This window comes from Indicator indicator, chromosome 17, assembly GCF_027791375.1.
Source record: "Indicator indicator isolate 239-I01 chromosome 17, UM_Iind_1.1, whole genome shotgun sequence".
NCBI lineage: Eukaryota > Metazoa > Chordata > Aves > Piciformes > Indicatoridae > Indicator > Indicator indicator.
In genome coordinates, this window is record NC_072026.1 from 16,331,334 (window position 1) to 16,357,365 (window position 26,032).

At 50.7% G+C, this 26,032-nt stretch overlaps 1 protein-coding gene across 1 annotated transcript; it reads left to right on the plus strand.

Annotated features, from left to right (window-relative positions):
* LOC128972575 (exocyst complex component 1-like) lies at positions 1-24,998 on the plus strand. Its single transcript, XM_054388627.1, has 17 exons — positions 1-109; positions 2,138-2,270; positions 8,128-8,282; positions 9,154-9,347; positions 12,719-12,946; positions 13,388-13,520; positions 14,097-14,206; positions 14,935-15,084; positions 15,612-15,705; positions 18,440-18,552; positions 18,766-18,883; positions 19,391-19,445; positions 20,308-20,548; positions 21,090-21,273; positions 21,602-21,801; positions 24,565-24,759; positions 24,843-24,998. Exons 1-17 carry the CDS (start codon positions 1-3, stop codon positions 24,996-24,998), a joined length of 2,568 nt encoding a protein of 855 aa, XP_054244602.1.
* Positions 24,999-26,032: the final 1,034 nt, after the last annotated feature.

Below are 26,032 nucleotides of genomic sequence, written 5' to 3' on the forward strand. Positions count from 1 at the left end.
ATGGCTTCTCTTTGGAGCTCTCTGGAGAAAGATATGTTCAACCAGCTGGAAACCATTCGTGTCTGGAGGGCAGGGAAGAAGAAGAAGATGTTCATTCTTTCCATTGTGGGTGAGAACTCCAGGGGATGATGGGACACAGGTTGGGTTGCAAACCTAGGAAGGTTTTCTGCAGCTCTAGTCAGAGAATTTGGGCTCTTTTTCTGACTTGGGAGAAGGGAAAGGACCACCATTGGAAATCTAGAATGAAATGAAGGAAATTTCAATCCAAAACTAGTTGCTGTGCCAGGTCAGTGTGACATCTCGAGATCTGGGAGCAGAAGCACAATTTCCCTCTTGTGGGGACCTAGAAGAAAGCTGGAGAGGGACTTTTTAACAAGAGCTTGTAGAGATGGGAAGAGGGGCAATGACTTGGAGCTGGAAGAAGGGAGATTGAGACTGGAGATTAGGAAGAAATTCTTTCCAGTGAGGATGGGGAGACACTGGAACAGGTTGCCCAGAGAGGTTGTGGATGCCCCCTCCCTGGAGGTGTTCAAGGCCAGGTTGGGTGAGGCTTTGAGCAGCCTGGGCTGGTGGGAGGATTCCTGCCCATGGCAGGGGGGTTGGGCCTGGATGACCTTGAAGGTCCTTTCCAACCCAATCCATTCTGTGATTCTATGAGTGCTGGATGATTTTGGGTGGCTAGGGAGAGCTGTGGTCTGCAGGATTGCTCCTTCCAGCAGTGTAAGATGACAGGGCTTACCCTTTGCATCAAATCCGTCATTAGAGGTCAGCAACAGCCCATTCTGACAGGACAAAGCATTACAGCCTCGATCTGTCTCTGCAGAGCTTTGGAGACCAGACATTGTCTGCACCCAGACACTTCAGGAGTGTGGAGCTGCTGGATTAGGATCAAAAGGTAGCACTGCTCTGACAAGTTTTCCATTGCTTTTGATCCAGCCTTTTCTCGTTGTTCCCTCACTCCTCAGAAGCTGTTAGCATGGATTGTTTGGACAGACTTGCAGTGGAGACTCCTTCCTGCCAATGAGCTTCTGGACAGGGTAGTCACCTACTGCAGGATTCCTTTCTGACAGCCTTAGCCATAGGATTTAACCCGAATGATGTGCTTCAGCCTCCTCTGTAGTCAGTGGAGGGCAGGAGGAATACCTCCAAGGGATCCCAGACTCCCAGCATGGTGGGGTTGGAATCTGCTTGAAAACAGAGAAGGATTCTCCCTCCTAGGGCAAACATTTACATTTCACAGAATGGTGAGAGTTGGAAGGGACCTCTGGAGATCATCCAGTCCAAGCCCCCTGCTCAAGCAGGGGCACCCACAGCAGCTTACCCAGGGTCACAATGTCCAGCTGGGTTTGGAATATCTTTACAGAAGGAGACTCCACAATGTGCTCCAGCACCCTCACAGTGAAGAAGACTTTCCCTCATGATGATGTAGCCACCTTGTAAGTAGCACCTAAAGCATGAGTTTCCCCTGGAACTCTCCTTCCTGGAGTTGATGTGGAAGACCTAAGTGCTAACAGGCAGAGTGATGTACAGTGAGCACTCTCCAGATGAAGCAGGAGGTGGCTGTGAGCTGGCTGGCACTGGAATTGATGTTTGATGGGATAGCTGAGTGTGGGTATCTGTCAAACAATGCTCTTGGAGCCTGTTGTAGCATCATCAGTGTGGAATGTAACCATCAGATCTTACTGCACCCTCTCTGGAGGTGTTGAAGGCCAGGTTGGATGAGGCTTTGAGCAACCTGGTCTAGTGGAAGCTGTCCCTGCCCATGGCAGGGGGGTTGGAACTGGATGATCTTCCCAACTCAAACCATTTTATGACTCTGTGATACTGCACTGGGTCACCCTGATCCCATCACGTTTGGATCCTGCTGAAAGATCACTTGTCCCTTGTGAGGAGACCTGGTTTGAAACTCATGACATTGTTGGGAAGCCCTCCATAGACTTCAAACTTCTCTGGATTAGAGTCTGGAGAGCACATCCAGTGTAAATGTTCAGTGAAGGGATAGGTCAGGAGAAACCCTGTAGCATCCACCATGCAAAGTGTCTGTGTTCCTCTTCCTGTCCACTCACTCTGCCCTCCTGCCTGCTGGCCTAACAAGAACACTGTGGCTTGTTTGTTCTTTTTTCCCCCTGTTCCCCAGTGCACACCTTTTGGCCAATGCAGCTGCTTCTGGTGAAGTTCAGAATGGAGCAAGGAGAGCAGCACAAGATAGGTGGCTGGTGGCCTTTAGAACAGCTGAAGCTGGTGGATGGCAAAGCTCTCAGTCAGGTAGGGTCGATGCTCCTCGTGTGGCTGTGGCCAGAACTGCTCATGGGAGGTGATCAGATCAGAACTGATCACGAATATGAAGCTGGAGAGACAGGAGCCAGGATCTACAGAGGGATTTGTGTCTTCTGGAGCTCAGCCCACACGTTTAGGTGGTGGGAAGAGCAGTGTGGTGTGTGGGGGGTGTGATGTCTGATATAGAAATGGACCAGCCTGACGTTAAATTCATGGAATCATAGGATGGGTTTGGTTGGAAGAGACCTTTGAGGTCATCAAGTCCAACAATTAACCCAGCACTGCCAGGTCAAAAAGGCTAAAAGCCTTCTGCCCAGGTTAAATGCTCTCTGCTTGCCCTCAGAGCCCTTTTCCAGAGTGAGGTCCCTGGTCCCTGAACCATCCCATCATGGATGGTTCCTCCATCCTTCACCAGTGCTCTCAGGCTTCTCATTTATCCCAGGGAGGTGCCTGTGCCCAGGATGCTGAGGCTGGAGTGATTGTCCCTCTCCTGAGTCAACCCTCCTGAAGTACAGAAGTACCAGGCTGGCCAAATTACTGCCCAGGGTGAGCAGTGGGTGTTTAACCCTGGTGTGGACACAGCTTCTGTCCAAATTCATGTTATTAAGGTGCTGGAGTGAGTCCAGACAAGGGCAACAAAGCTGGAGAGCACATCCCCTGTGTAAATGTTCAATGAAGGGATAAATCAGGAGAAACTCTGCAGCATCCACCATGTAAAGTGTCTGTGTTCCTCTTCCTGTCCACTCGCTCTGCCCTCCTGCCTGCTGGCCTAACAAGAACACTGTGGCTGCTGGAGTGACTCCAGACAAGGGCAACAAAGCTGTGGAAGGGTCTGGAGAACAGATCTGGTGAGGAGCAGTTGAGGGACCTGGAGTTGTTCAGCCCGGAGAAAAAGGAGGCTGAGGGGAGACCTTCTGGCTCTCTACAACTCCCTGAAAGGAGGTTGGAGCCAGGTGGGGCTTGAACTCTTCTCCCAAAGAAGTGATAGGATGTGCATCAGGGGAGGTTTTGGATGGACATGAGGAACAATTTCTTCCCCTTGAGGATTGTCAAGGCCCTGTCTCAGGCTACCCAGGGCTGTGGAGGAGTCTCCATTCCCGGAGGGGTTTGAAAACCCTGGAGATGTGGTGATGAGGGCTGTGGTTTGGTGGTGATCTGACACTGCTTGGGTGCTGGTTGGACTTGATGATCTTAAAGATCCCTTCCAACCAATATGATTCTATGCTTCTATGATTCTGAAACCAGTGGTCACACTCTCCTTGTTCCTCAAAGGACATCCTGAAGCTCTCTGCAGCATCCCTCAGAGGCTAGAGAGATTGAGCTGCAAAGCTCTGCTTTTGTCAGGTCTCCAGCTTTTGCAGAACATGTTGTCAGACCCATCTGTCAATCCATGTTGACAAAGCTTCTTGACAGACATTTGCTGGGGGTATTTCAAGATGAATCAGAGGTGTTTACCAAAAGGAGGACTGGGGAGAGCTGGAGTCAGCCTGAGTCTGAGTTTCTAGGGTGATGTGGAGGTTTTGGGGAAGGAAAGCGTGGACAAGACATTGCCTTTGTGCTGCTGGGGCTGGCAGAGCGTTGTTAAAGTTGTTCTAATGAGGTTTTTTTTTTTTTTAATGAATGTGGATGTTCCAGGGGCTCTGGCAAGGTGCCTGGGCTTTCACAAGCATAGAAATGAAAGAGGAAAAGTACAGCTTTCCACTTCTCCATCCAGGACAAATAAAGTCCATCTGCACAGCATGTCTGAAGGGGAACATCACCCCTGCAGGTCTGCAGAACATCATGATCCTACAGGCAGAACTGAACTGATGGCTCATTGTCCTGCATTTCCATGTCCACAAGGAAACACAAGCTTTGATTCTGCAGGAGCTTGCTTCTAGCAGGCAAGCCTGGCTCCACCAAGTCTTCTAAACTGCTTTGGCTCCTGAGGACTTGGGATTAGAAGATACCTCCAGAATTTTTCAGTCCTTTCCCTCTCAAATCCCATCCTAATGAGATAAATGGATTATGCTCCAGATCCATCCCGGATGGATCATGCTCCATCTGCAAGCATAGTGTATTTTTGAGCCCACTCCTAATGGGAGGCAAAAGAACTTGGTTGTCCCCATGGCTAGAGCTTCCTTATGACCCCCTGCCTGTGTCCTCATCTCCTGCCCATTTGTGCTTAGGTTGTTCAACCCAAGTTCTTCTCTTCTGCAGATATGTTTTCAGATTGCAGTCACCTCCACTATCAACCTTCCTTCCCTCTTGGTCTCCTCTTCTGCATTGACTTCTCTCTTCCCTTCATCAGGGCTGGAGCCCCCTTCTTTGCCTCTTCCAGGCCTAATGTGGAACTATAATCATCCATATCATTCCTAAAACAGGATCTATTCATCAGCTGAAGCTGCTGAAGCTGCTGCCCCAGGTGCCCAGGCAGGGGAGAGGTTGAGCCAGTAGGTTGCAGCCAGGGCATGTTGCCATGTCTCATGGTCCCACCACACAGACCCCAGCAAGCTCCCCAGTGCAATCCAGTGCTCCAGTCAGTACAGTCCTTTAGTGGTGCATAGCTTGGCAGGCCCCTGGGCAGCAAACCAAGGGCTCTCCTGTTGCTTAGCAGACTGTGTTGACTAAATGCTGGAACAGGTTGCCCAGGGACATGGTTGAGGCCCCATCCCTGGAGACATTCAAGATCAGACTTGCTGTGGGACTGGGTAGCCTGATCTAGTGAGAGATGTCGCTGATCCCTGCAGAGGGGTTGGACAAGATGACTTTTGAGGGTGCCTTCCATCCCAATGCATTCTGAGATTCTGTGACTACAGCCAAACCTCTGGGAGATGCCAGGTGGAGCAGAACCCCTGGGAGAGGTGCCAGGTGGAGCATCTGTGATACCACAGTGCTGCTGGAACCATTTCAGGGCAGCTCATGGGAGCCTATTTCTCTTTTTTTTTTTTTTTTTTTTTTCCCTCTGGATGTTCGCAGTTCTGGGGTGGAGAGAAGTTAGAGATTTCAGGCTGGACAAAGATTGCAGGGGGGTCAACATTCAGCACACGCAGCATGGGCTTGGTCACCAGATCTGCTCTGGGGCTCTGGGAAGCTCTCAGCTCCCTGGCACCAGCAAAAGCCTGACACTGCAGGTCCAGTAGCTCTTGGAGCTACAGCTCCCTTGACCAAAACATCATTAATATTTATGAAGCAATTAACAGCTGCCTCCCTGCTTTAATAGCTGCTCATAAAGCACGTTAGGAACCACGCGCCGTAAATTCCCCGGCCCTGCGCCGCTGCAGGGGCTGCAGAGCAAGGCAGGAGGAGGGCTTGGTGATGGATTTCTTCCAGGGGTTTGGAAAGCAGCCCTGGAAGTGTCCTGGGACTGCGTCAATCCTGGTGAGCTCCACGCCTGTTAGGATGATTGCTATAGGAAATTAAAAGCTCAAGCTTCTAAGTTCTCCAGCAGGTGAGATCAGGCTGTGCTGCAGAGCTAACCAGGTGGGGTGGGAAGGGATCAGAGAATCACAGAGTTGTTTGGGTTGGAAAGGTCTCTAAGATCATCAAGCCCAACCATCAAGGAGTTTCTTGCTGTGGGATGATCCCAGTTCAGTCACCTCCCTTATTCTCTCTGCATATATCTCAGGCTCCCAGCAGGGTGAGGGTTGGAAGGGACCTCTGGAAATCATCCACTCCAACCCCCTGCTCAAGCAGGGGCGCCCTCAGCAGCTTGCCCAGGATCACAATGGCCAGCTGGGTTTGGAGTTTCTTCAGAGAAGGAGACTCCACAACCTCTCTGGGCAGCCTGCTCCAGTGCTCTGGCACCTTCCCAGTGAAGAAGTTCTACCTATATCACTTTATATCCATACACTGATGAAGTCTCCTGTGGCTGGAGCTTCCCTCCATGAGGCCACATCCTTTGAGCAGGGATAGATGTAGAGATGTTGACACTTACTATGGATTAAAACAACATGAGGAGATGCCCAGGCTGCTTTCTTCCAGCCCATGCTGCTGTTATCTCGGGTGCCCTTCCCCTGCCAGAGAATGGGGCCACTGGGAGATGTCAGGTGAAGCATGTGTGGTACCACAGAGCTCTTGGGGCCATTTCAGGACAGCTTAGAACCACAAAATCACTTTGGCTGGAAAAGACCTTTAAGAACATTGAGTCCAAGCATTCTCTAAGTCTACCAAGTCAGGTGTTAAACCATGACCCTCAACACCACATCTCTGCATCTTTTAAACCCCTTCAGAGATGAGGATGCAACCACCTCCCTGGTGAGCCTGCTCTTTGAGAACCCTTTCAGTGAAGAATTTCTTCTAATGTCCAATCTAGACCTCCCCTGGTGCAGTCTTAGGCCGTTTCTTCTCATCCTAGCCTGTGGAAGACTCTTTCTGGTTTTTCTCTGGGTGTTCCCAGTTCCTGAGTGACTCAAGGTCCAAGTTTTCAGGTTGCAGAGGGAAACATCTGCAGTGGGAAGCAGGGTGGCTGCTGGGCTTATCCCAAATGCTCAACCCCAGCTGACTGGAGCTTTCTCATCAGCACATCATTACCCTGCAGAGCTTACTGCCACAGGATGCTGTAGATGCCAACACTATGAATAAGTTCAAAAAGCCATTAGAGGAGATCAGGGACAGTAAGCCCTTCAAGGGCTGTTGAACACAGAGCTGTGGATACAACCTCTGGCTAAGCAGGCTGCTAGATCAAGGGCTGCTGGAGGCTGGCAGAAGATCCTGAAGGGAACATAACTCTGAGTTTACCCTTTAAGTGCTTTTTCTCCCAAGCATCTGCCACTGGCCATTGTCAAAACTCATCAGTGCTCAGTCCCCAGGAGCTGCAATAAAAGATGGTGGTGCTTGGGGGGGTGTTACATAATCCAGACAGGAACCAGCATGCTGGAGCAGGACACTGGGACTGGTTGGTGGCTTGGTCTGACTCCTGATGAGTGTTCTGGTGTCCGTTTCTGGGGTCAGTATTGCTGCCCAACCCTTTACACTGTGCTTTCATCCTGTCTGTGATTGTTTGCCAAGTGCCATGAACATGCCACTCAAACCCTCTCCAGTTGCTTTGGAATGGCAGCAGAAGTCCAAGGAGAGGTGATTGGAGTCATAGAATCAGCCAGATGTGGCTTGGGGCACATGCACAAGGCCCTGGAGCACTGGTTGGAGACAGGAGCTGTGTTCCACTGCTGATCATCTGCAACTGCAAAAGCCTTGGTGAAGAAATGATGTATTCATAGAATGGATTTGGCCTGAGTAGACCTTTAAGATCATCAAGTCCAACCATGAACCCAGCACTGCCAGGTCACCACTAAACCATGGCTCTCAGCACCACATCTTCACAGCTTTGAAACCCCTCCAGGGATGGAGACTCCACCACTGCCCTGGGCCAGGCATTGACAGCCTTCATGGGGAAGAAATTGTTCCTCATGTCCAACCTCAACCTTCCCTGGGGCAACTTGAGGTCATTTCCTCCTTGTCCTTTCAGTCTATATCTGCAGGGGGATGAATGACTTGCAGTTATATAGAGAAATCACCTGTCGTCAGGGTGGGAAACCATAGACTCATGAAACTGTTTCAATTGGAAAGGACCTCTGCATTGAGTCCATGGAGACCATGTCAAGGTCTCCATTGATTGAAAGACTCCACATCAAACTTCTGATAAATTGCCCTGGGCATGGTACAGTTGGTGTCCATCACATTAGCAGCTGTGGAGATGTAGGGAGATTTAGCCCATTTTAGCTCTTCATCAGACCTGAGGCACTTGGGGTCATGGAGGTGTTGGGTAGAAGGTTGGACTTGATGATCTTAGAGGTCTTTTCCAACCTCAATGATAATGATTCTAAGTGGTGTCTAGCTGATGTGCCAATTAACCTCTGACTTCTAGGCCAGCCTGGAGTTTGAGCTGCATTTCAATAAGGTCTACCAGTGGACAGCAGGCAGCTTTGATGAGAAGCAAAGCTTTCTCAGATGCTTGTGGAAGCTGAACCAGCACTTCCTCGCCAGCTCTGTCACCTTTGTCAACGTCTCCTCCTGTGCAGCAGAAGGTAACTCATTTCCTTGTCACCCTCACAGGGTGCTTTGGGGTTTTTCCCTCATCAAATTGTTTTGGTTGGAAAAGACCTTTAAGATTATGGAGTCCAACCATCAACTTAAGACCACCATGGCCATTAACCCACGTCCTGAAGTGCCATCACCCACACTGCTGTAGGAACAGGAGGTGAGTCTGTCTCAGCCAGTGAATGTGGATGGTGGGAGAGGCTGAAGTGGGGAGTAGGGGGAGAGAAGCAGGAGGGTGCCTGGTGTGTGTAGCTGGAGGACACAGCCACCTGATTTATCTGCCCCTTGTCACAGAGACATGGTGTGAGGCTGGGAAATAAAATAGATGGAGACTTTATTCTCTCTCCAGAGATGCTGTCTGCACTCTGGGGTGAGGTAGGTGAAAGTGACATGTTGGCCAGGAGAAGTCTGGTGGCCTGCCTGCTGATGTTCCCCAGTGCTGTATCAGGGAACACAGAGATTTGGTTCTAAACCCACATTTGACTCTCCAACACATGGCCATCAGTGGACTGGATCAGGAGAAGCCTCTCCCTCTCTGAAATTTGTCTTAGCTTTGTGTTGCAGACACATCCACATGCCCAAACACATCACCCTGGAGAGGTGAGCAAGCAAAACCATCACCAGAGCCCAAATTAAACTTCAGATGTCCATTCTGTCCCTCTTACAAAGCTCTTCCTTTGGCCCATGCCCATCTTTGCTTGCTCCATGCCATGACCTTGCTCTAACCAACCCGTAGACTCCTGCCTGCACTCATGACATTTGACTCATGTCACTTGGATTCAGTGGGTCCTCTGAGGCTAGTGAAAAGACTTAACTAGAAGGCTTTGGCCATCTCCACATCTCCTTTTGGCCACACAGGGAGGCAAAGCCCCCAGCAAGAAAGGAAGGACACAGTGGAGGCTGAGAGTCAGGAGGAGCTCAGTGCCTACCAGGAGATGACACCAAAGGAAGCTGCTGATGTGTTGAAGCTGATGGAGGAGTACAAGCCCCTTGTGAACAACTCTGTGGCCTTTGCAGAGCAGCTGAGCAATGATCTCCAGATGCTGGATGAGGTAAGAGAGCTGAGAGCTGTGAGTCAGCCACAGAGGAGGTGCCTGGTGTGTAGGGACACTGGGCTGCACCTCTGGGTGTCACCAGCTCTTTCCCTTGTTGTGAGCACTTGGTCTGAGAGAAGGTCATCTCGATGTTGTGTGTCCCCAGTGAAGATGGTGAGTGACCAGCTCAAGGAAGATGAAGACCATTGTCCACAGCTGCAGGGAAGGATGTGGAGCCTAGGGGTTAGCACAGGCATGGGTCAGGGTCTAACTGTGGGGGAAAGTGGAGCTGGCTGCTCTGGATGGTGGATGAGCCAGGGGAGCTTCAGGACCTCCTTCACATTGTGTAAAAGGTCTCTGTGTCCCTCACAGCACGAGCTAGGACCATCATTTCTGTAGTCACCAGTGAAGAAGAAATTTGTCTTAGGGTGTTGCTTCTGGCCCATAGCCCTAGGTCTACAAGCTGTGCCTCCAGCCAGGGTAGTGGTCAGCAGTGATCCTGAGCAATCCCACAGCCTCATCTTCCTCTGGAAATGCTCTACAGGAACTGTCCCAGGGTGGAAAGGCAGTGATGATGATCCCCATGCTGTCTGTCTTCCTCTGCATTGCTGCTGTGCCTTGTGGTGAGGCTTAATCCACCAGACACCTCAGGATTCTGAGAGCTGCCCAGGTCTTCAGCTCATGACATGCTTGCTCCAGTGTGGCCACCCACCAGCAGGAGATGCAGCAGCAGTGGGGACAGGTCCCACCACGTTGCCATGAGGACCACAACATACACACCTCAAATTCCTGTTACTTCAGGTGTTTTTTTTTTTTTTTTTTTAACTTGACTCTGGGATGGGAGAAGAAAGAAAGGTGGGGTAGGAAGGACAAAGGCTGCTGAGCTGGGATGATAGTGGGGGGTGATGAAGAGCAGAAAGCATTATCTGAGAGATGGAGATGCCTGGAAGAAGAAGAAAGGGCCAAAAACGATCCCCATGGAAAGAAAAGCAGCAACAAGGGAGGGGGGAAAATTAAAAAGAAGAAATGGAACTGGAAGGAGCAAAAAGCAAATGAGAAATTTTAGCAGAAAGGGCTGGTGCAGAAGACAGATGGAATTTCTAGAGTAATGAGCTTTATCTGCTGCATTTTGTGGCATTTCTGGGGAGGAGACCTTTCTTTGGGTGCTGGAGCCAGACAACAAGCATTTCTCTTACACCGACACCTTTAGCGATGGGATTTTCTGGGGGGCAGCTGAAGAAGAGAGAGAAATGAAACCCCCAAAGGTTTATCCTAAAGCATATGAGAAACCACAAGCCCTAAATCCTACCTCCTTTAGCTCCAGGATTTCATAGAATTATTTCACATGGAGAAGACCTCTAAGACCATCAACCCACCACCACCATGGCCACAAAACCATCTCCCAAAGTGCCTTGGTTTGCTGTGTTCCCAATTTATATTTCTTGATGGCTTGGAGACTTGCTAAAGACCCAAACTCCTGTGGTCTTCTCCTGCTTGCTTCTGGCACTTGGTGAGTGTTTCCCAGCTGTAAATATGGGATGAGAGTCACCAGTCAGTCCCTGTTAAGTTGCCTGAGATGAGAGGTGCTGTTGAATACATTGCTTTAATGCCCTCTAACGAACAAAAGTCACTCATTGCTAATAGAAATTAATTAATGAGCTGTTTCCATTTCCCAGGTTTAATCTGTGCCATTAAGCACCATTAATCCCAGTGAGCTAGACCAGCACATGAATATATTGAAATGGTTTTCCCTCCATCCCAGTGATCACACCTTGTCCTCCTCTCACAGCTCAAATGACCCTCTGCTCACCCAGCTCTTCTGGGTTCCCATCACACCAGCAGCAAGAAAGCTCTGACCAGCTCTGGGGGGATGGAAATCATGGCCAAGGCACCTGGCAGGCTGCAAGCTCTGATTCTCACATTGGTATTCCCATGGACTTGCAGCATCCTAGCACCTGCTGGAACACCAGCATCTCCCTGAATCTCTGTCCTGCTTCCAGCAGCATGGTTATTACCCACCAGAGGTTCTCCAGAGAGCCCTTTCTGCCAGCACTTTGTCCTCCCAGTGATGTTTGGCTCTGGACAAAGCCCTGTGGGGCTGTTCAGCACTAATGAGATGATCTTCAGGCATGGTGGTGGCAGGCTTGCAGGAGGTTTATGGCTGTAATTGAGGAACATTTAATAAGCTGTGAAGCTCTGGGCAGAGCTGGGGTCACTGGTGTGAGGCTGGAAAGCAGCAGTCTGGGAGCAGGGCTGTTTGCTCCTGCCCAGGTCCCTCTGGGCAGCCTTTGAAGGTTGGTTGGGCTACAGGTGAAAGCAGCATTTGCTTAGGAGGGTTTGGGGATCAAAAGCAGCATGGGCAGCAGGTCAAGGGAAGGGGGCCAGGCTGAGAGATTTGGGGTTGCTCAGCCTGGAGAAGAGAAGGCTCCAGGGAGACCTTCTGGTGGCCTTTCAGAGCTTCAAGGGGACAGAAGAAAGCTTGGGACAGATTTTTGAGCAGGGCCTGTGGTGACAGGACAAGAGGTGATGGTTTGAACTCAAAGAGGGAGATTCAGAGTGGAGAGAAGGAAGAAATGTTTGACACTGATTGCACAGGTCAAGCAAGACTGAGAGTGCCCATGTCTGCATGCTTCTGCAGGGGTGGTGACTCCACCACCTCCCTGGACAGCCTGTTCCACTGCCTGACCACTCTTGCAGGAAAGAAATTGGTCTTCATGTCCAGCCTAAACCTTCCCTGGTTCAGTTTCAGGCCCCTTCCTCTTGTCCTATCACTTGTTACTTGGGTGAAGAGATGAGTCCCCACTGGAGTGGTGCTGGACACGATGTGACAGGCACTTGGCATGGCCAGGATCTGCAGAAATGAGTCAAATCCAGGCAGAAATGGCCAACTCCTCACAGCTGGTGTGTTTCCTTAACAAATACTGTGGAATGGACATCTAGGTCCTATGGAGACTTTCCCAGTTGTGGGGTTTAAGGGCAGGAGACTCCATCCAGTGTCCACTTAGGACTTCCCTAGTGCACAGAGGGCAAATTGGGATGTAGAAGCCAAAAGGGCTTGCTGTGGTCTCCAACCCTACAAAGGCTATTCTGCTCAGGGTCATATTTTCCTGGTGACTCCCCAGTAACTCCTTTGCTGTGGCAGCTGAAAGTCCTCTGAGTGTTCATCTTGCTGAGGGAAGGGTTTTGTCCTGGCTGGCACTTGGGACTTGCTGATGTTTAGCCAAGTGGAAAGGTAAGACATGGACCTGCTGCAGGCAGTGGGGAGGACAGCTTGTCCTCACCTCTGGAATGGGTCTCTGCTTTGACTTGGGTGGGTGCAGGCCAGGCTGTTTGAGCCAGATGGTGATGACCAGTCCCTGCTATGGTGCTGAAGCTCCTCCATTTCACAGGCCAACCTTAGAGCCATCATCTCTTCTGAGAAGCAGGTGACACAGCTGATGACCTTCATTGACGAGGCCCTGGCAGAGGTGGCCAGAGTGGAGCAGACCTTGCAGGTCTGGGATGAGTTGCTGGGAGGTGTGAAGCAGCAGATGGACCAGATCTGCCAAGAAAACTCCTTGCACCACTGCATCATTTCCAACAAGCAGAGGCTGATGGATGAGATCCTCTTCCTCGTGGTACGTGGATCTGCAGAGACAGAAACCTTCAGCCTCTTGAATCTCTTAGAATAAGCTTCTAGTGGGCCTCAAACCCCCTGAGAAGAGGCTACAGAACTTCTCTGGCCTAGAAATGAGGCACCTTGTCTTGATGATACAAGGGTGGCCATACAGCTGGGATGGGCTACAAGTAAATGGGCTACAGCCACTTTGCTGCCAGTTGTGATCCCAGCCCTCTGGAAATTCATGTTGAGGTCTGCCAGGGCTTCCTTGGCTGCTGTTGTTAGTGGGCAGACTTTTGATTTTGGGGGATAGAGCAGGAGGATCTTCTTGATGGACACATGCAACCTGGCAGCTAAAAGTGGCACTTGGTTATTTCAAGCTAGTAGCACTCTGGGTGGGATGAGGTGGGATGAGAAGATGGCTGTGCTTCAACCTGCCCTCCTCTGGCTTTGTTTCTAGACCCACCTGGACCTCAGCAGGGAGCACTGTGATGTCCTCAGCCAGGCAGATCTTTCCAGCCCCAGCAGAGTGGAAGCCTGCACTGCTGCAGCAGAGGCTTTGGCTGCCTGCATGGACATCCAGATACAGCCTGGTGAGAAGACAGCAGAGAGTGCTATCTGCAGACAGCAGAGCCACCAGCTCATCCACAACCTGTGCTGCACACCCAGCACCACTCCCCCCTGCCTAGGCTCTGTAGGTGCCCCCAGACTGGTGAAGCTGGAGGAGGTGTTCCCAGGAATTAGCTCACACTCCTGCTGGGCAGCAAGGGGACAAGAAAGAGCAGGCTGGAAGGTGTGGAGGGGACAAGGGCTGATGGGTTTGAACTAAAAGAGGGAGATTCAGAACAGGGAGAAGGAAGGTATTTTAGACAATGAGAGTGGCAAGGCCCTGGTCCAGGTTGCCCAAAGAGGTGGAACTTGCCCCATCCCTGGCACAATTGCAGGTCAGGTTGTTTGTGGCTCTGAGCAACCTGCTCCAGTTGCAGATGTCCCTGCTGGCTGCAGGGGGCTGGACTGGATGACTTTTAAAGGTCCTTTCCAACCCAAACCCATCCATGATTCTATGATTTGTGAAGATGTCCTGGAGGTAGCTGGGGTGGATGGTGCAGAGCTACAAACACATCTCATGATGCTCACCACCATGAGGCCTTCTCTTTTTCTCCCTGAAGGTTACAGGAAGCTTCAGGCTGTGGCCGAGCAGCTGATCATGTTTGAAACCCTCAAGCAGAACCTGGAAAATGCTTTCATCACTCACATCACCAACATCTTCAAGCTCCAGGTGGGCTTCACCCTTCATGTAGCAGCTCAAAATCCTGGGGAATATTCTGGTAAAACAGTAGCAGGAGTAGGGGGAATGCCACCAGGAGAGGGTTCTCCAGAAGTATCTCCTCAGAGAGGGCTTTCCACATCCCTTCATCCTGCTGCTCCCCTCTCCACAGTTTTGCAGCCATGCAGGAGAAATCCAGGACAATTCTGTGGCTATCAGCTTCCCACCCATGACAGGCATTAATCCTCTCATGTCATGTCAAAAAGTGCTTACACCTGAAGATTTTTGCTTTAGATTTTCTTGGTTTACTTCTCTTGTTCTACTCTGTACAACTCCCTGAGAGGAGGTTGGAGCCAGGTGGGGATCGGTCTCTTCTCCCAAGGGACAAGTGATGGGACAAGAGGAAATGGCCTCAAGCTGCACCAGAGGAGGTTTAGGTTGGGCATAAAGAACAATTTCTTGCCCTTGAATGTTGTCAAGGCCTGACCCAGGCTGCTCAGGGCAGAGGTGCAGTCCCCATCCCTGGAGGGGTTTCAAAGAGATGTGGTGCTGAGCACTGCAGTCTAGTGGTGCTGTGGCGGTGCTGAGTTAGCGGTTGCATTTGATGATCTTAAAAGTCTCTTCCAACCCAAACCATTCAGTGATGCAGGGGTGGTGGAGGTGGTTCACCTGTGTGTAACACCAAGTCCCTGGATCAGGCCAGTCTGGCTTTTTTGACTCTGCCGTTCCTGTTGCTGCAGGGAAACCTTCAGGGGTCTCCTCCCAGCCAGCCCACTGACAAGCTGTGTGCACCAAGCCATGGACTGCACCACCAGGAACTGCTGCCCTACACCCCACTCATGGCCTGGCTGAGGAACACCAACCCAGCTCTGTTCTGGGATCTCCCCAAGGTATGGCTGAAACCCTGAACAAAAGCTGCAAAGCATCCACCAGCAGCAGCAAAGAAATTGTTTGTTAGAAATTATTGTATTAGAGAGAAGCTCTTGGCAGGGAGGGTGGGGAGAGACTGGAACAGATTGCCCAAGGGAGGTTGTGGATGCCCCCTCCCTGGAGGTGTTCAAGGCCAGGGTGGATGAGGATTTGAGTGACCTGGTCTAGTGGAAGGTGTCCCTGCCCATGGCAGGGGGGTTGGAACTGGATGATCTTGAAGGTCTCTTCCAACCCAAACCATTCTCTCATTCTATGAATCTCTGCATTTGTGACGAGAATTTGGTTTCACCAAGGCCACATCACCCCCAGGCTTCCAGCATTTGGCCCTTCAAGGGTCACACATGGCCAGTTTGACCACATGAAGCTGGTCCTCTGTGCTTGACAAAGCAATCTGGGACAGGGTGGCAGATGTTGTGTTGAAGGAGAAGGTCTGAAATGTTAACCTTTGGTCCTTTTGCTTCCCTCTGGCCATTCCTCTACTTTGCAGGTCTATGCCCAGGACCTCAGCAGACTCTATGACCAAGAAATCAAAACTTTCTTTGAGCATGCCCAGACCTTCTTGTTAGGAAGGAGAAAAGGAAGTGAGTGATTTACAGACGTGCCCTTTGTGCTCCTGCCAGTGAGTTGTTTGTAGGGAACATGGCAACCATCCCCTCTCACAGGTATCTCCCCCAGCTTTCCTGCCATGAATGTGCTTTCTCCTCCATGGGCTGGGCCTGCAGCTGGCAGCAGAAGGCCAGCCTGGCTTTGCACCAGGCAGTGTTTGTGTGAGTCTTGGCTCCATGTGGCAGCCAGTTTGGCTGCTTCTCACAGCTGTTAGCTTTTTTGCACCTTCCCTTTAGAGGACTCAGGAATCACAGAATGGGTTGGGCTGGATGGGACCTTTAAAGATCATCTAGTCCAAGACCATAGATAAGATTCTAGGCTGGAAAAGACCATGGAGTCCAACCCTTAACCCAGCACTGCCAGGGCACCACTAAACTGTGGCCCTCAGCACCACATCTCCATGGCTTTGAAACCCCTCCAGGGATGGGGACTCAACCACTGCCATGGGCAGCCTAGGTCAGGACTCAACAACCTTTCTAGGGAAGAAAGGATCATGAGGAGCTGTAAGAGAAGAGGATGTGGGACTGCCTGGCTAAGTCTGGTCCAAATTTCCTGCAAGCAGAGCTCATCATGAACTCCTCAGAGCCACTTTTCCCTGTAAGAAGATGGCACCAAGCCTGACCCTGAAGACACAAGCACATTCACAGGGCTATTTGTGAGAGTAGACTGTGGGGCTGCATGGTCCCAAGGTGATCATTTCAACAGAAATCCACTGCATCTGAGTCCAAATATTCCAGTCAGGTGTTCCTGAAGATAAAAAGAGAAGCTGATCTGTCTCCTCTGGAAGCTTTTGACTGCACAGGAATCACATTTTCCCCCAGCAAAACAAAGCCCTGTAATGGAAAGTTCCATGCCAGCTTGGCCCAGCTTGAATGTCATAAACCACTTCTCCTGGTGTGTTTAGTCTATCAGAGTCCTAGCCCTGCTTCTTCCAGCTTTGCACCTACTTCATCAGTCATGTCCAGACTCTGAAGCCAGAGGATGAAGGAAACAGGGCTGAGGGATCATGGAATCAGAGAATGGTTGGGTTGGAAGGGACACCTTCCACTAGACCAGGTTGCTCCAGGCCCCATTCAACCTGGACTCAAACACCTTCTGGGAGGAGGCATCCATGATCTCCCTGGGCAACCTATTTGAATGTCTCATCAGCCTCATTGTAAAGAATTTTTTCCTAATCTCCAGTCTCTATCTCCCCTCCTGAAGCCTGAAACCCTTGCCCCTCGTCCTATCACAACAAGCCCTTGTAAGAAGTCCCTTCTGAAGGAGCTTGGCAGCAGGGGGCACTGAAAACCAGCAGGACCCCTCCCAACTCCTAGGGACCTTCAGAGACTCCTGCTGAAATATTTTCTGCCAGCCTGGTTGCTCTCAGGCTGTTTTGCATAGGTTAGGTATGATGAAGCTCTGCAGAAACCCCATCCAAGGTCTTCCCTGACGTTTCACCTGCTCACTGGGGTGAGCTGCTGCATGGATGAGAGCCCAGGCTGCAAGGACACTTGCTTCAGAACATCTCTCATCCCCCACCCTCCCTGCTTCTTTCTTTCTCCTGATCATGATGGCAGTGAATTTTTTGGGTTGATTCCCTGTCCTCATAAAGGATTATTTAGGTGGAACGCATCAGCATGCACCATCTGATGATTTATTGCCTTGTTCCAGCATTAGGGGAGAGCTTAGAAGACAAATCCCAAGCTGGCTGTAATTAATTAAGAGCCTCGTTTGCTCATTCCCTTTGCAACACTAAAATTTACAGCCTCATAAAAATCATAGGATCATAGATTTTTTTTTTTTTTGGTTGGTTGGAAGAGACCTTTAAGCTCATCAAGCCCAACCCTTAACCCAGCACTGCCACAGGACCACTCAACCGTGGCCCTCAGCACCACATCTGCAGGGCTTTGAAACCCCTCCAGAGATGGGGACTCTACCACTGCCCTGGGCAGCCTGAGCCAGGCCTTGACAACCATTGTGGGGAAGAAATTGTTCTTTATATCCAACCTACACCTCCTTTAGTTCAACTTGAGGCCATTTCTTCTTGTGCTACCACTTGTTCCTTGGGAGAAGAGCCTCATCCCCACCTGGCTCCAGCCTCCTTTTGGGGAGTTGTAGAGAGCTAGGTCTCCTCTCAGCCTCCTCTTGCTGTTTTCTGTGGGGAGGTTTTTTTTTTTTTTTCCTCATTTTCCAACTTTCCAGTTAGTGAAATGATCATCACCCAGCACATCAGGTTGGGAAAAAGAGATGGAGAAGCAGCTCATTAATTTTCTCCATGGTTTCAGCAAGGCTGAGGTCAGGAGCAGGGCTTGCTGTCATCTCCCATCCCTGCTCAGTATGTGGAATATCTGACACATCCTTTCCAAAGGTAAAAGCCCTGCAGGTAGTGGCTCAAATAAGAATATTTTTAGATGTTAGGAGACATGGAGAACTGGCCTGACTCAGATGGGACCTCTGGGGTAGGTAGAATGCTCCCAATTTTTAGCATTAATTAGATAATAAAATAAATGTTTTCCCACTAGTGTCCTTCCCCAGTGAGGTTTTGATGGACACTTCTTCAAAGGGATTTTTCAACTTTCCCAGTTAAACTTTGGTGGTGTTTGAAATGGATCTTCCTACAGAAGATCAAACAACAAAGGAGAACTTCAAGTCTGTCAAAATGATAAACAGAGCTGGAGAGGACAAGAGGGATGGAGATATCTAACCACCTACCACCATTCCATGCAGGTCTTCAGGAAAGCTTGGAGAAGCTGATGGGGATCAGGCAGCAGTCTCACTGGAGTCTCCCTGGGAGCAGAGAAGACCAGAAAGACACATCAACCAAAGGCAATGTCATCAAGGTAAGGAGCTGAGGTGTTTGCCAGAGTTAATTTGTACCTCAGGAGCTGTGACACTGCTGTGACCCATCCATGGTCCTTTCTCTAGTACCTGGAGCATAAGCAGGGATGTTCTATACTGTTGACGTTGTTTAGATGTTCCTTCAGGTGGACATGGACATCTACTCCCTTATCTTCAGCTAGAAGGGTTTTCTAACATCCCTGATGGTTTCCAAGCAGATATTGGGGCAGGTGCTGAGAGAGCTGCAAACCCTTTGCACTGCAGAGCAGCAGTTCATTGAGAAGTTCTTCCAGCTAAGCCACAATGCTGCAGACCTTCCGGTGCTGGAGGTAAGTATGAGGACTTTGTCCTCTCTCCAGCTTGAGACAAGCCTCAGCAGGCACAAGGGGGCTGGCTGCTTACCTCTCTAAACACCTGAGCTCTCCTGGGCTCTCATCCTCTAGTAATGATCAGTGGGGAAGCTACAGACCTCCTGCTGACAGAGGGGGATGGAAGTGAGTTTGATAGCTCCAGTAAAAGCACAGGATCTCCAAGCAGGACCTCCAGTATCTCTGAATGGTTTGGGTTGGAAGGGATCACCTAGTTCCAAACCCCCTGCCATAGGCAGGGACACCTCCCACCAGCCCAGGTAGCTCAAAGCCTCATCCAGCCTGGCCTTGAACACCTCCAGGGAGGAGGCATCCACAACCTCCCTGGGCAACCTGTTCCATTGTCTCATCATCATTGTGGAGAAGGGAGTGAAGTGCAAGGTAGGAGGGATGAAACCCAGGTTTTGCTCTGACAAAGGGCAGACATCATCATTCCCATCCCATTCTTTCTTTCAGGCAACTGCCACTCCAGGAAAAGAGATCACAGCATCTCCAGAGGACCCTCCTTGCCCTGAGCCTCAGAGCCAGTACGTAGATGGTCATAGAATCATTAAGGTTGGAAAAGGCCTTCAAGACCATTGAGAGTCCAACCTTAACCTAACTACCATGACCACTAAACTGGAGCTATTCAAGACCCACCTGGCTGTGTTCCTGTGTGATCTGCTCTAGGTGATCCTGCTGTGGCAGGGAGGTTGGACTGGATGATCTTTTGAGGTCCCTTCTAGCCCCTAACATTCTCTGATTCTGTAAAGTGATGATGAGATACAGATGGCTGCTCTGACAAGGTCATGGTCTGGAATGTCCTACAGGCACTGCCTGAGAAACTGATTGAAGGGGTTTTTTCCCCACCAAGTGGTCTCAGGTTTGCACCCTGGATAGCCAAAAAACCCCAGGAGGCATCATTGCTGGGTATGCAGAGAGGAGGAGCAGAGCCTACTGGTCCTGGGTCTGCTTCAGGGTGGATCAGAAAGTGAGGTTTGTGTTTCATGGAGAACTGTGGTTGCATCAGGTTTTTTGTCCTTAGTATCACAGAATGGTTTGGGTTGGAAGCGACCCTCAAGATCATCTAGTCCCAACCCCTTGCCATGGGCAGGAACACCTTCCACTAGACCAGGTTGCTCGAGGCCTCATCCAATCTGGCCTTGAACACTTCCAGGGAGGGGACAATTATTATCTCTGTCCTACAGTAGAAATAGTTTGTGGAACAGAAATCTCCTTAAATGTCAGCACAAACTGAATTTATCATTTGGCTGCTCAAACAGCACAATCCTTCCACAAGCAGAGATGGTGAAGAGCTGAATGATGACCCAAGTGGTACAGAAGGCCCTGCAGATGACCACAGGGCTCCGGACCCTCCCCATTCAATCACCATTGTGTTTTATTTTCAAGACTAGAAGAGGCTACCACGCAGGTGCTGAGTGAGGTCTTCAGTTGCCTGGAACCAGAGCTGAGAGGATTTCTAGATGCCTGCAATAAGGTTCACCCATTCAGCTGCTTGCAGGTCCTGGTTACCTTGAATGATTTCATCTTTGAGAACTGGGGCTCTTCCTCAGCTTTCCACTGCTCCTTCCTCAACACCATCCTGGGCAATGTGCTGCTGGTGGCCAAGAGCAACTTCACAAGATGCATTGTGAGTGGCAGGAGGAATAAGGCCAAGTAGACCTGAGTGATGAGTAGATGATGCCAAACTGGGAGGGATTGTTGATCTGCTGGAGAGTAGGAAGGCTCTGCAAAGAGATCTGGACAGGCTGGATGCGTAGGTCAGGGTCATTTGTATGAGGATTAACAAGGCCAGGTCTTGCACTTGAGTCACAACCACCCCAGGGATGCTCCAGGCTGAGGGCATAGTGGCTGGAAAATTACTTGGTGGAGAAGGACCTGGTGTTGGTTGACAGCTGGCTGAAGATGATCCAGTGTGTGTGCAGGTGGCCAAGAAGGCCACCAGCATCCTGGCTGGATCAAAAATGGTGTGGCCAGCAGGGATTGTCCCTGTGTCCTGGGCACTGGTGAGGCCATCCAGCACAGCTCAGCATCCAGCCTCCAACAAGGAAGCTCAGCATCTCCCCAGAGATGAAGAGGGTGGTCCACACAACCGATTGCTTTGCTGCTTTTCTGGCCTCAGTGCATCATAGGCTGGGGCCACATCAGCTCTGTCTTGCGTGCATTGCCAGGGGACCTTGTGCAAAGAGATGGAGGAGGCAAAGATGCCCAGCAGGACGAGAGGGGGGATCCTGCCCTCCGTCAGCCGCTTCGAGGAGCTGGTGAACTTCTCCGAGGAGCTGTGCAGGGCAGCGCGGGGGAGGAGGGAGCTGGACAGAGCACACCTCAGGCTGGCCAGAAGTGTCTTCAGCAGCAGTGAGTACAAATCCTGCTGGCTCCAAAGCACGGGGGTTGTCAAGGCTGCCCAGGGCACTGGTGGAGTCCCCATCCCTAGGGGGACTTCAAAGCCATGGAGATGTGGTTGCTGAGGGCCATGGTTTTGTGGTGACCTGGCAGCGCTGGCTTCGTGGCTGGACTCCATGAGCTTAAAGGTCTCTTCCAACCACAACAGTTCCATGTTTTGATGATGCTCACCTGAGCTCTTGATGAAACTTTCCATTGGTGACCAAAGCCTGACAGCATCTACATCTCCTGACCCCTGCAGGGTCTTCTCTCCACACCTGATTTGTTCCTTTCTTGTAAGTCAATAGCTTGTCCTCAGCAAACCTGAAGGTGAGCACAGATATGGTCATGATGGAAAATTTCCACCACATTCACTGCTTCCTGTGCCAAAAGGAGATCCCCTGCCTGGAGGACATGAAGAGAGAAGCCAAGCAGAGGTATAGTGAGCACATGGAGAAATACATCATCCAGAACCTGGGCCAGCCACTGGAGAAGCTCCATGTGAGTACAGGACACAGACCCTTGCCTGTATCTTGAAGGGCAACTGCACTTCCCAGTTAACTGGTGTTCAAATCACTCCTCCCCAGATCCAGTCTGGGATCATATTGCCTTGTTGTCACATCCCCAGTGCTCCCACCCCTCCTCTGACCAGTTCTGGCTGGGCTTCACCACAAAGTAAAGCCCCATGGCTCAACAGCATGAGAGATGGCACCAAATTAGGTGAGGGTGCTGATCTGCTCAAAGAGAGGAAGGCTCTGCAGAGGGATCTGGCCAGGCTGGATCAGTGGGTCACAGCTCAACAAGGCCAAGTGCTGGGTCCTGAACCTGGGTCACAACAACCCCAGGAAGGCTCCAGTCTTGGAGCAGAGTGGCTGGAAACTGCCCAATAGGAAAGGACCTGAGGCTGCTGGTTGACAGCAGCTGAGGATGAGCCAGAGTGTGCCCAGGTGGCCAAGAAGGCCACCAGCATCCTGGCTTAGATCAGCAACAGTGTGGCCAGCAGGACCAGGACAGGGATTGTCCACATCTTGAATCCTGGGGTCAGTTTTGGGCCCCTCACTCCAAGAAGGACACTGAGGGGCTGGAGCAGGTCCAGACAAGAGCAATGAAGTTCATAAAGGGTCTAGAGAGGAGCAGCTGAGGGACCTGGGGTTGTTCAGCCTGGAGAAAAGGACACTGAGGGGAGAGACCTTCTAGCTCTCTGCAGCTCCCTGCAAGGAGTCTGTGTTGTCCTCCCACTTGCTCCTTGGGAGGAAAGAGGAAACAACCTCAGGCTGCATCAGAGGAGGTTTAGTTTGGACATGAGGAGCACTTTCTTTCCTGCAAGAGTGGTCAGGCAGTGGAACAGGCTGCCCAGGGAGGTGGTGGAGTCACCGTCCCTGGAGGTGATCAAGAAGCATGTGGACATGGCACTTGGAGACATAGCACCTGGGCCATGGTGGTGTTGAGCTGATGGCTGGACTCCATTCCAAAGGCCTGTTCCACCCTCCTGTGATGCCATGCTGGGCTCAGGTGCCGCATGGTGGCCTGGGGACCCGTCCAGAGCCCGCTCTGGGTTGCGTGCCTATGCCTGGCAGAGGCTGGCTTCTCTGCATGGCTGTCTGGGTTCATCAGCCCAGCACAGCTTCACCCTTCCCCTTGGGCTGCTCTGTTAACTGAGCTAAGAGCATCTGGCTTTGCTAACTCCAACAGATATCCCTCTTCCTCCCAGAGACGATGGCTCCTCAGAGCCCTCCTTGCTCCTCTCCTCTCTGGCCTAAAACATCTCCCAGACTGGGAGCAGCCTGAATTATTTATGGAGCCTGTTCCTTTCGATTTGTTTCCAGTCTTCACTGGCAAACATCCTGTAGGCTTGCCTAGATGATCAGCCTGGTATCTTATCCTACCTGCAGCCCTGCTGTGTTGGTGGCCTCAAATTCTTCTGCTGGGAGGGAAGATATCATTTCACAGCTCACAACAAAGCAAAGCATGTCAAAGATGAGGATACTTGGATTGAATTCTGCTCTGGGACTTCCAGAGTCCTGAGGTGGCCTCCTCCAGCAGACCATGTAGTTCTTCAGGTTTGAGGACAAATCACCAACATCAAGAGATGTTGGAAAGGGACTTAAGTAATGTAGGAGCCCAATTCTGGTCTGGAAATCAGCTTATACATTGAGGAACCTCTTTCTCTCCAAAAATCCTTGGGATTTGGGGTATTTCTCCAAATATTGCAATGGAAATACCCAAGACAGCAGATTTTGGGGGTGCAGGCACAGGAAGGTGGACAGCAGCCTTCATTGAACCAGATGTGGTACACCACATCCAGCTGTGGCAGAGACAGATTGATTTCACATCTATCTCTGCTAAGAGGTCTTACTAAACCGGAGCAAGGGTAATGGAGGGCCACCAGCGTGGTGAGGAGAGGCTGAAGGACCTAGATCCACCTTCCCTAGAAGATTACTGAGGTGCACAGCAGGATGGTGAGAGTCAGGAAGTGTCAAATGGAAGATTCCAGCAGGACAGAAGGAGAAGAAATTACTATAAAGGATACTAAAGCCTTAGACCAGTTTGGCCAGAGAGGCTGCAGAGTCTTCATCCTTAAAGGTTTTCAAGACCTACCTTGAGAAATGCTCCAGGAACCTTTGTTTGAATTCATTGTTGAACCTGATGTGAGCAGGAGGTTGAACAAGAGACCTCCTGAGGTTCATTTTCAGGCAATCTGTGCCAGAAAAGCTCATGCAGAAAAAAAGATGCTGGTATCTGGCTTTCAGTGGAGCTACACTGCTCCTTGTAGCCTTCTGAAAGCTAGCAGAGGTCTGTACCCCTTGGGTTGGTGTAGCTCTGGGCTCTCAAACACCAGCCATGCTTGAGGTGGGACATAGGCTCCTTTTGAACCTCCTCCCTCCCTTGTTTGAGATGAGCTCCTGGAAGAGCTGAGAATACTTGAGTTTTGCTTCAGATGCTTGTGTACCCCAGTCCCACCTCTGGCTCCAAACCTTCTGTATGGAGCAAAGCTGTGTGAAGCACCAAGGACCAGGAGAGGTTTCTCCAGAAGTCCCACTGCTTCATGGCTCTGCAACCCTTGGAGAGGCTGCTCACTTTGTAGGGAGGGGAGAGAACTGATGAAACTCCCCCAGGCTCTGCTTTCCTGGAGGATAATCAGCCTCCAGCACTTCATTGCTGCTTAGACATTGGAGGGGAACTGGGGAAAGAGGTCAGGTTTCAACCATGGTGCAGGAGTCCACCTCAGGGCAGCTCTCAATTACTGTTTCTTTGCCTTCCCAGCACGTCTTTGAAGGGGTGAAAGCTCGTGTTGCTCAGGGGGTGAAAGAAGAAGAGGTCAGCTTCCAGCTGGCCTACAGCAAGCAAGAGCTGAGGAAGGTCATTGAGAAATACCCTGGCAAGGAGGTGAAAAGAGCCCTTGAGACCCTCTACAGGACAATGCACAAGTGTCTCTGCCCAGAGGAAAACCTTCTGCCGGTAATGGGGTCTGGGTTTGACCCCATGGTGTTCTGGGGGGCTCAGAAGAGTGTCATGGGACCTGATGGTCTGTGTCTCCCTAGGTGGTGTGGCATGCCATGGAGCAGGAGCTCCTACGTCAGTACCAGCAGTTTGAGGATCTGATCCAATGCTGCTATGCAGGGTCAGGGATCACCATGGACTTCACCAGGGAGGACTTGCTGAGCTACTTCAACTCCATCACTCTGTCCAACACGTAGAGGCAGCCCTCTCTGCATGGCTGCTGGGAGCTGCTCAGAGGCCCAGCTCAAACCCCTTCCCAAGCTGAAGGCTGATACATAAGGGTCTCATCCTGACCTTAATATCCAAGTACCCCTGACTGCTTGGTCTTGGATCTCCCTTTGGGAAGTGGAGCTTTTAGGTCCAAGCTACAGCTTCTCTGCTCCAAGGAACTGTTAGACAGCCAGCAAAAAACCCTCCCAAAACCTCAAATGGCTGCCAGAGTGCAGCAAAGAGCTGGTTCTTAGCCTCTTCAGGAGACCACTTCCCACCACAGCTGGGCAATGAATACTATCTTCTCTCCAGGAGCTTTCTCCTTTTGATCTACTCTCAGGCTTCCCAGTGACCCTGTGCTGAAACAAGAGGTTTAGCACATCTGTTGGGACACTCAGACACATGCACACTTATTTTACCCAGGTGTCAGAACATGCCCCAGTGCTCCCCCAGCTCTCCAGGGGAGACAGATGAAAGCCTCTAAATGAAAAAAAGATGTACTTGCCTGGAGTGGAGCAGATCCAAACTGGTTTGTGTCCCCCTTCCTGAAGTAGCTCCTCTACAAACATCACAGCTTGCTAATACATTTGTGTTGTTGAAATGTGACTTCTGTATCCTGTAATCATTGTCATGGGGCTAACAAAACATCCATCATAAGCCTCTCTCCAAAAACCTGGAGAGCCTGAACTCCTTGGTTCAGTACAAAATAACAATCAGGTCCATCATGATGACAGAGGGTGGAGGACCAGGACAGACCAGCAGGGTCATTGATCACTTAGAAGCACATCTAGGAGCAAGCTGGAAATCAGCACTTCTAAACAAACACTCAGCTATGAAGTGAAAGTCCTGAGAAGGCCCTTAAATATCCTCAGGGCTCACTGATGTGGGGGGAAGCCCCCAGCTGAGGCTGGTGAGGGCCATTAAGGCCAATTAATGCTCTCAAAGCTCTGTCAGGTGTCAACATCCATGGTCCTATTACTAACACCTGGGAGAACAGCTATGGAGTCTTAGTTAAGAAAAG

Coding starts and splice junctions, on each gene's coding strand:
- LOC128972575 (XM_054388627.1), top strand. CDS start 1: ATGGCTTCTCTTTGGAGCTCTCTGGAGAAAGATATGTTCAACCAGCTG. Junction 110..2,137: donor GTTCATTCTTTCCATTGTGG/GTGAGAACTCCA, acceptor CCTGTTCCCCAG/TGCACACCTTTTGGCCAATG. Junction 12,947..13,387: donor ATGAGATCCTCTTCCTCGTG/GTACGTGGATCT, acceptor CTTTGTTTCTAG/ACCCACCTGGACCTCAGCAG.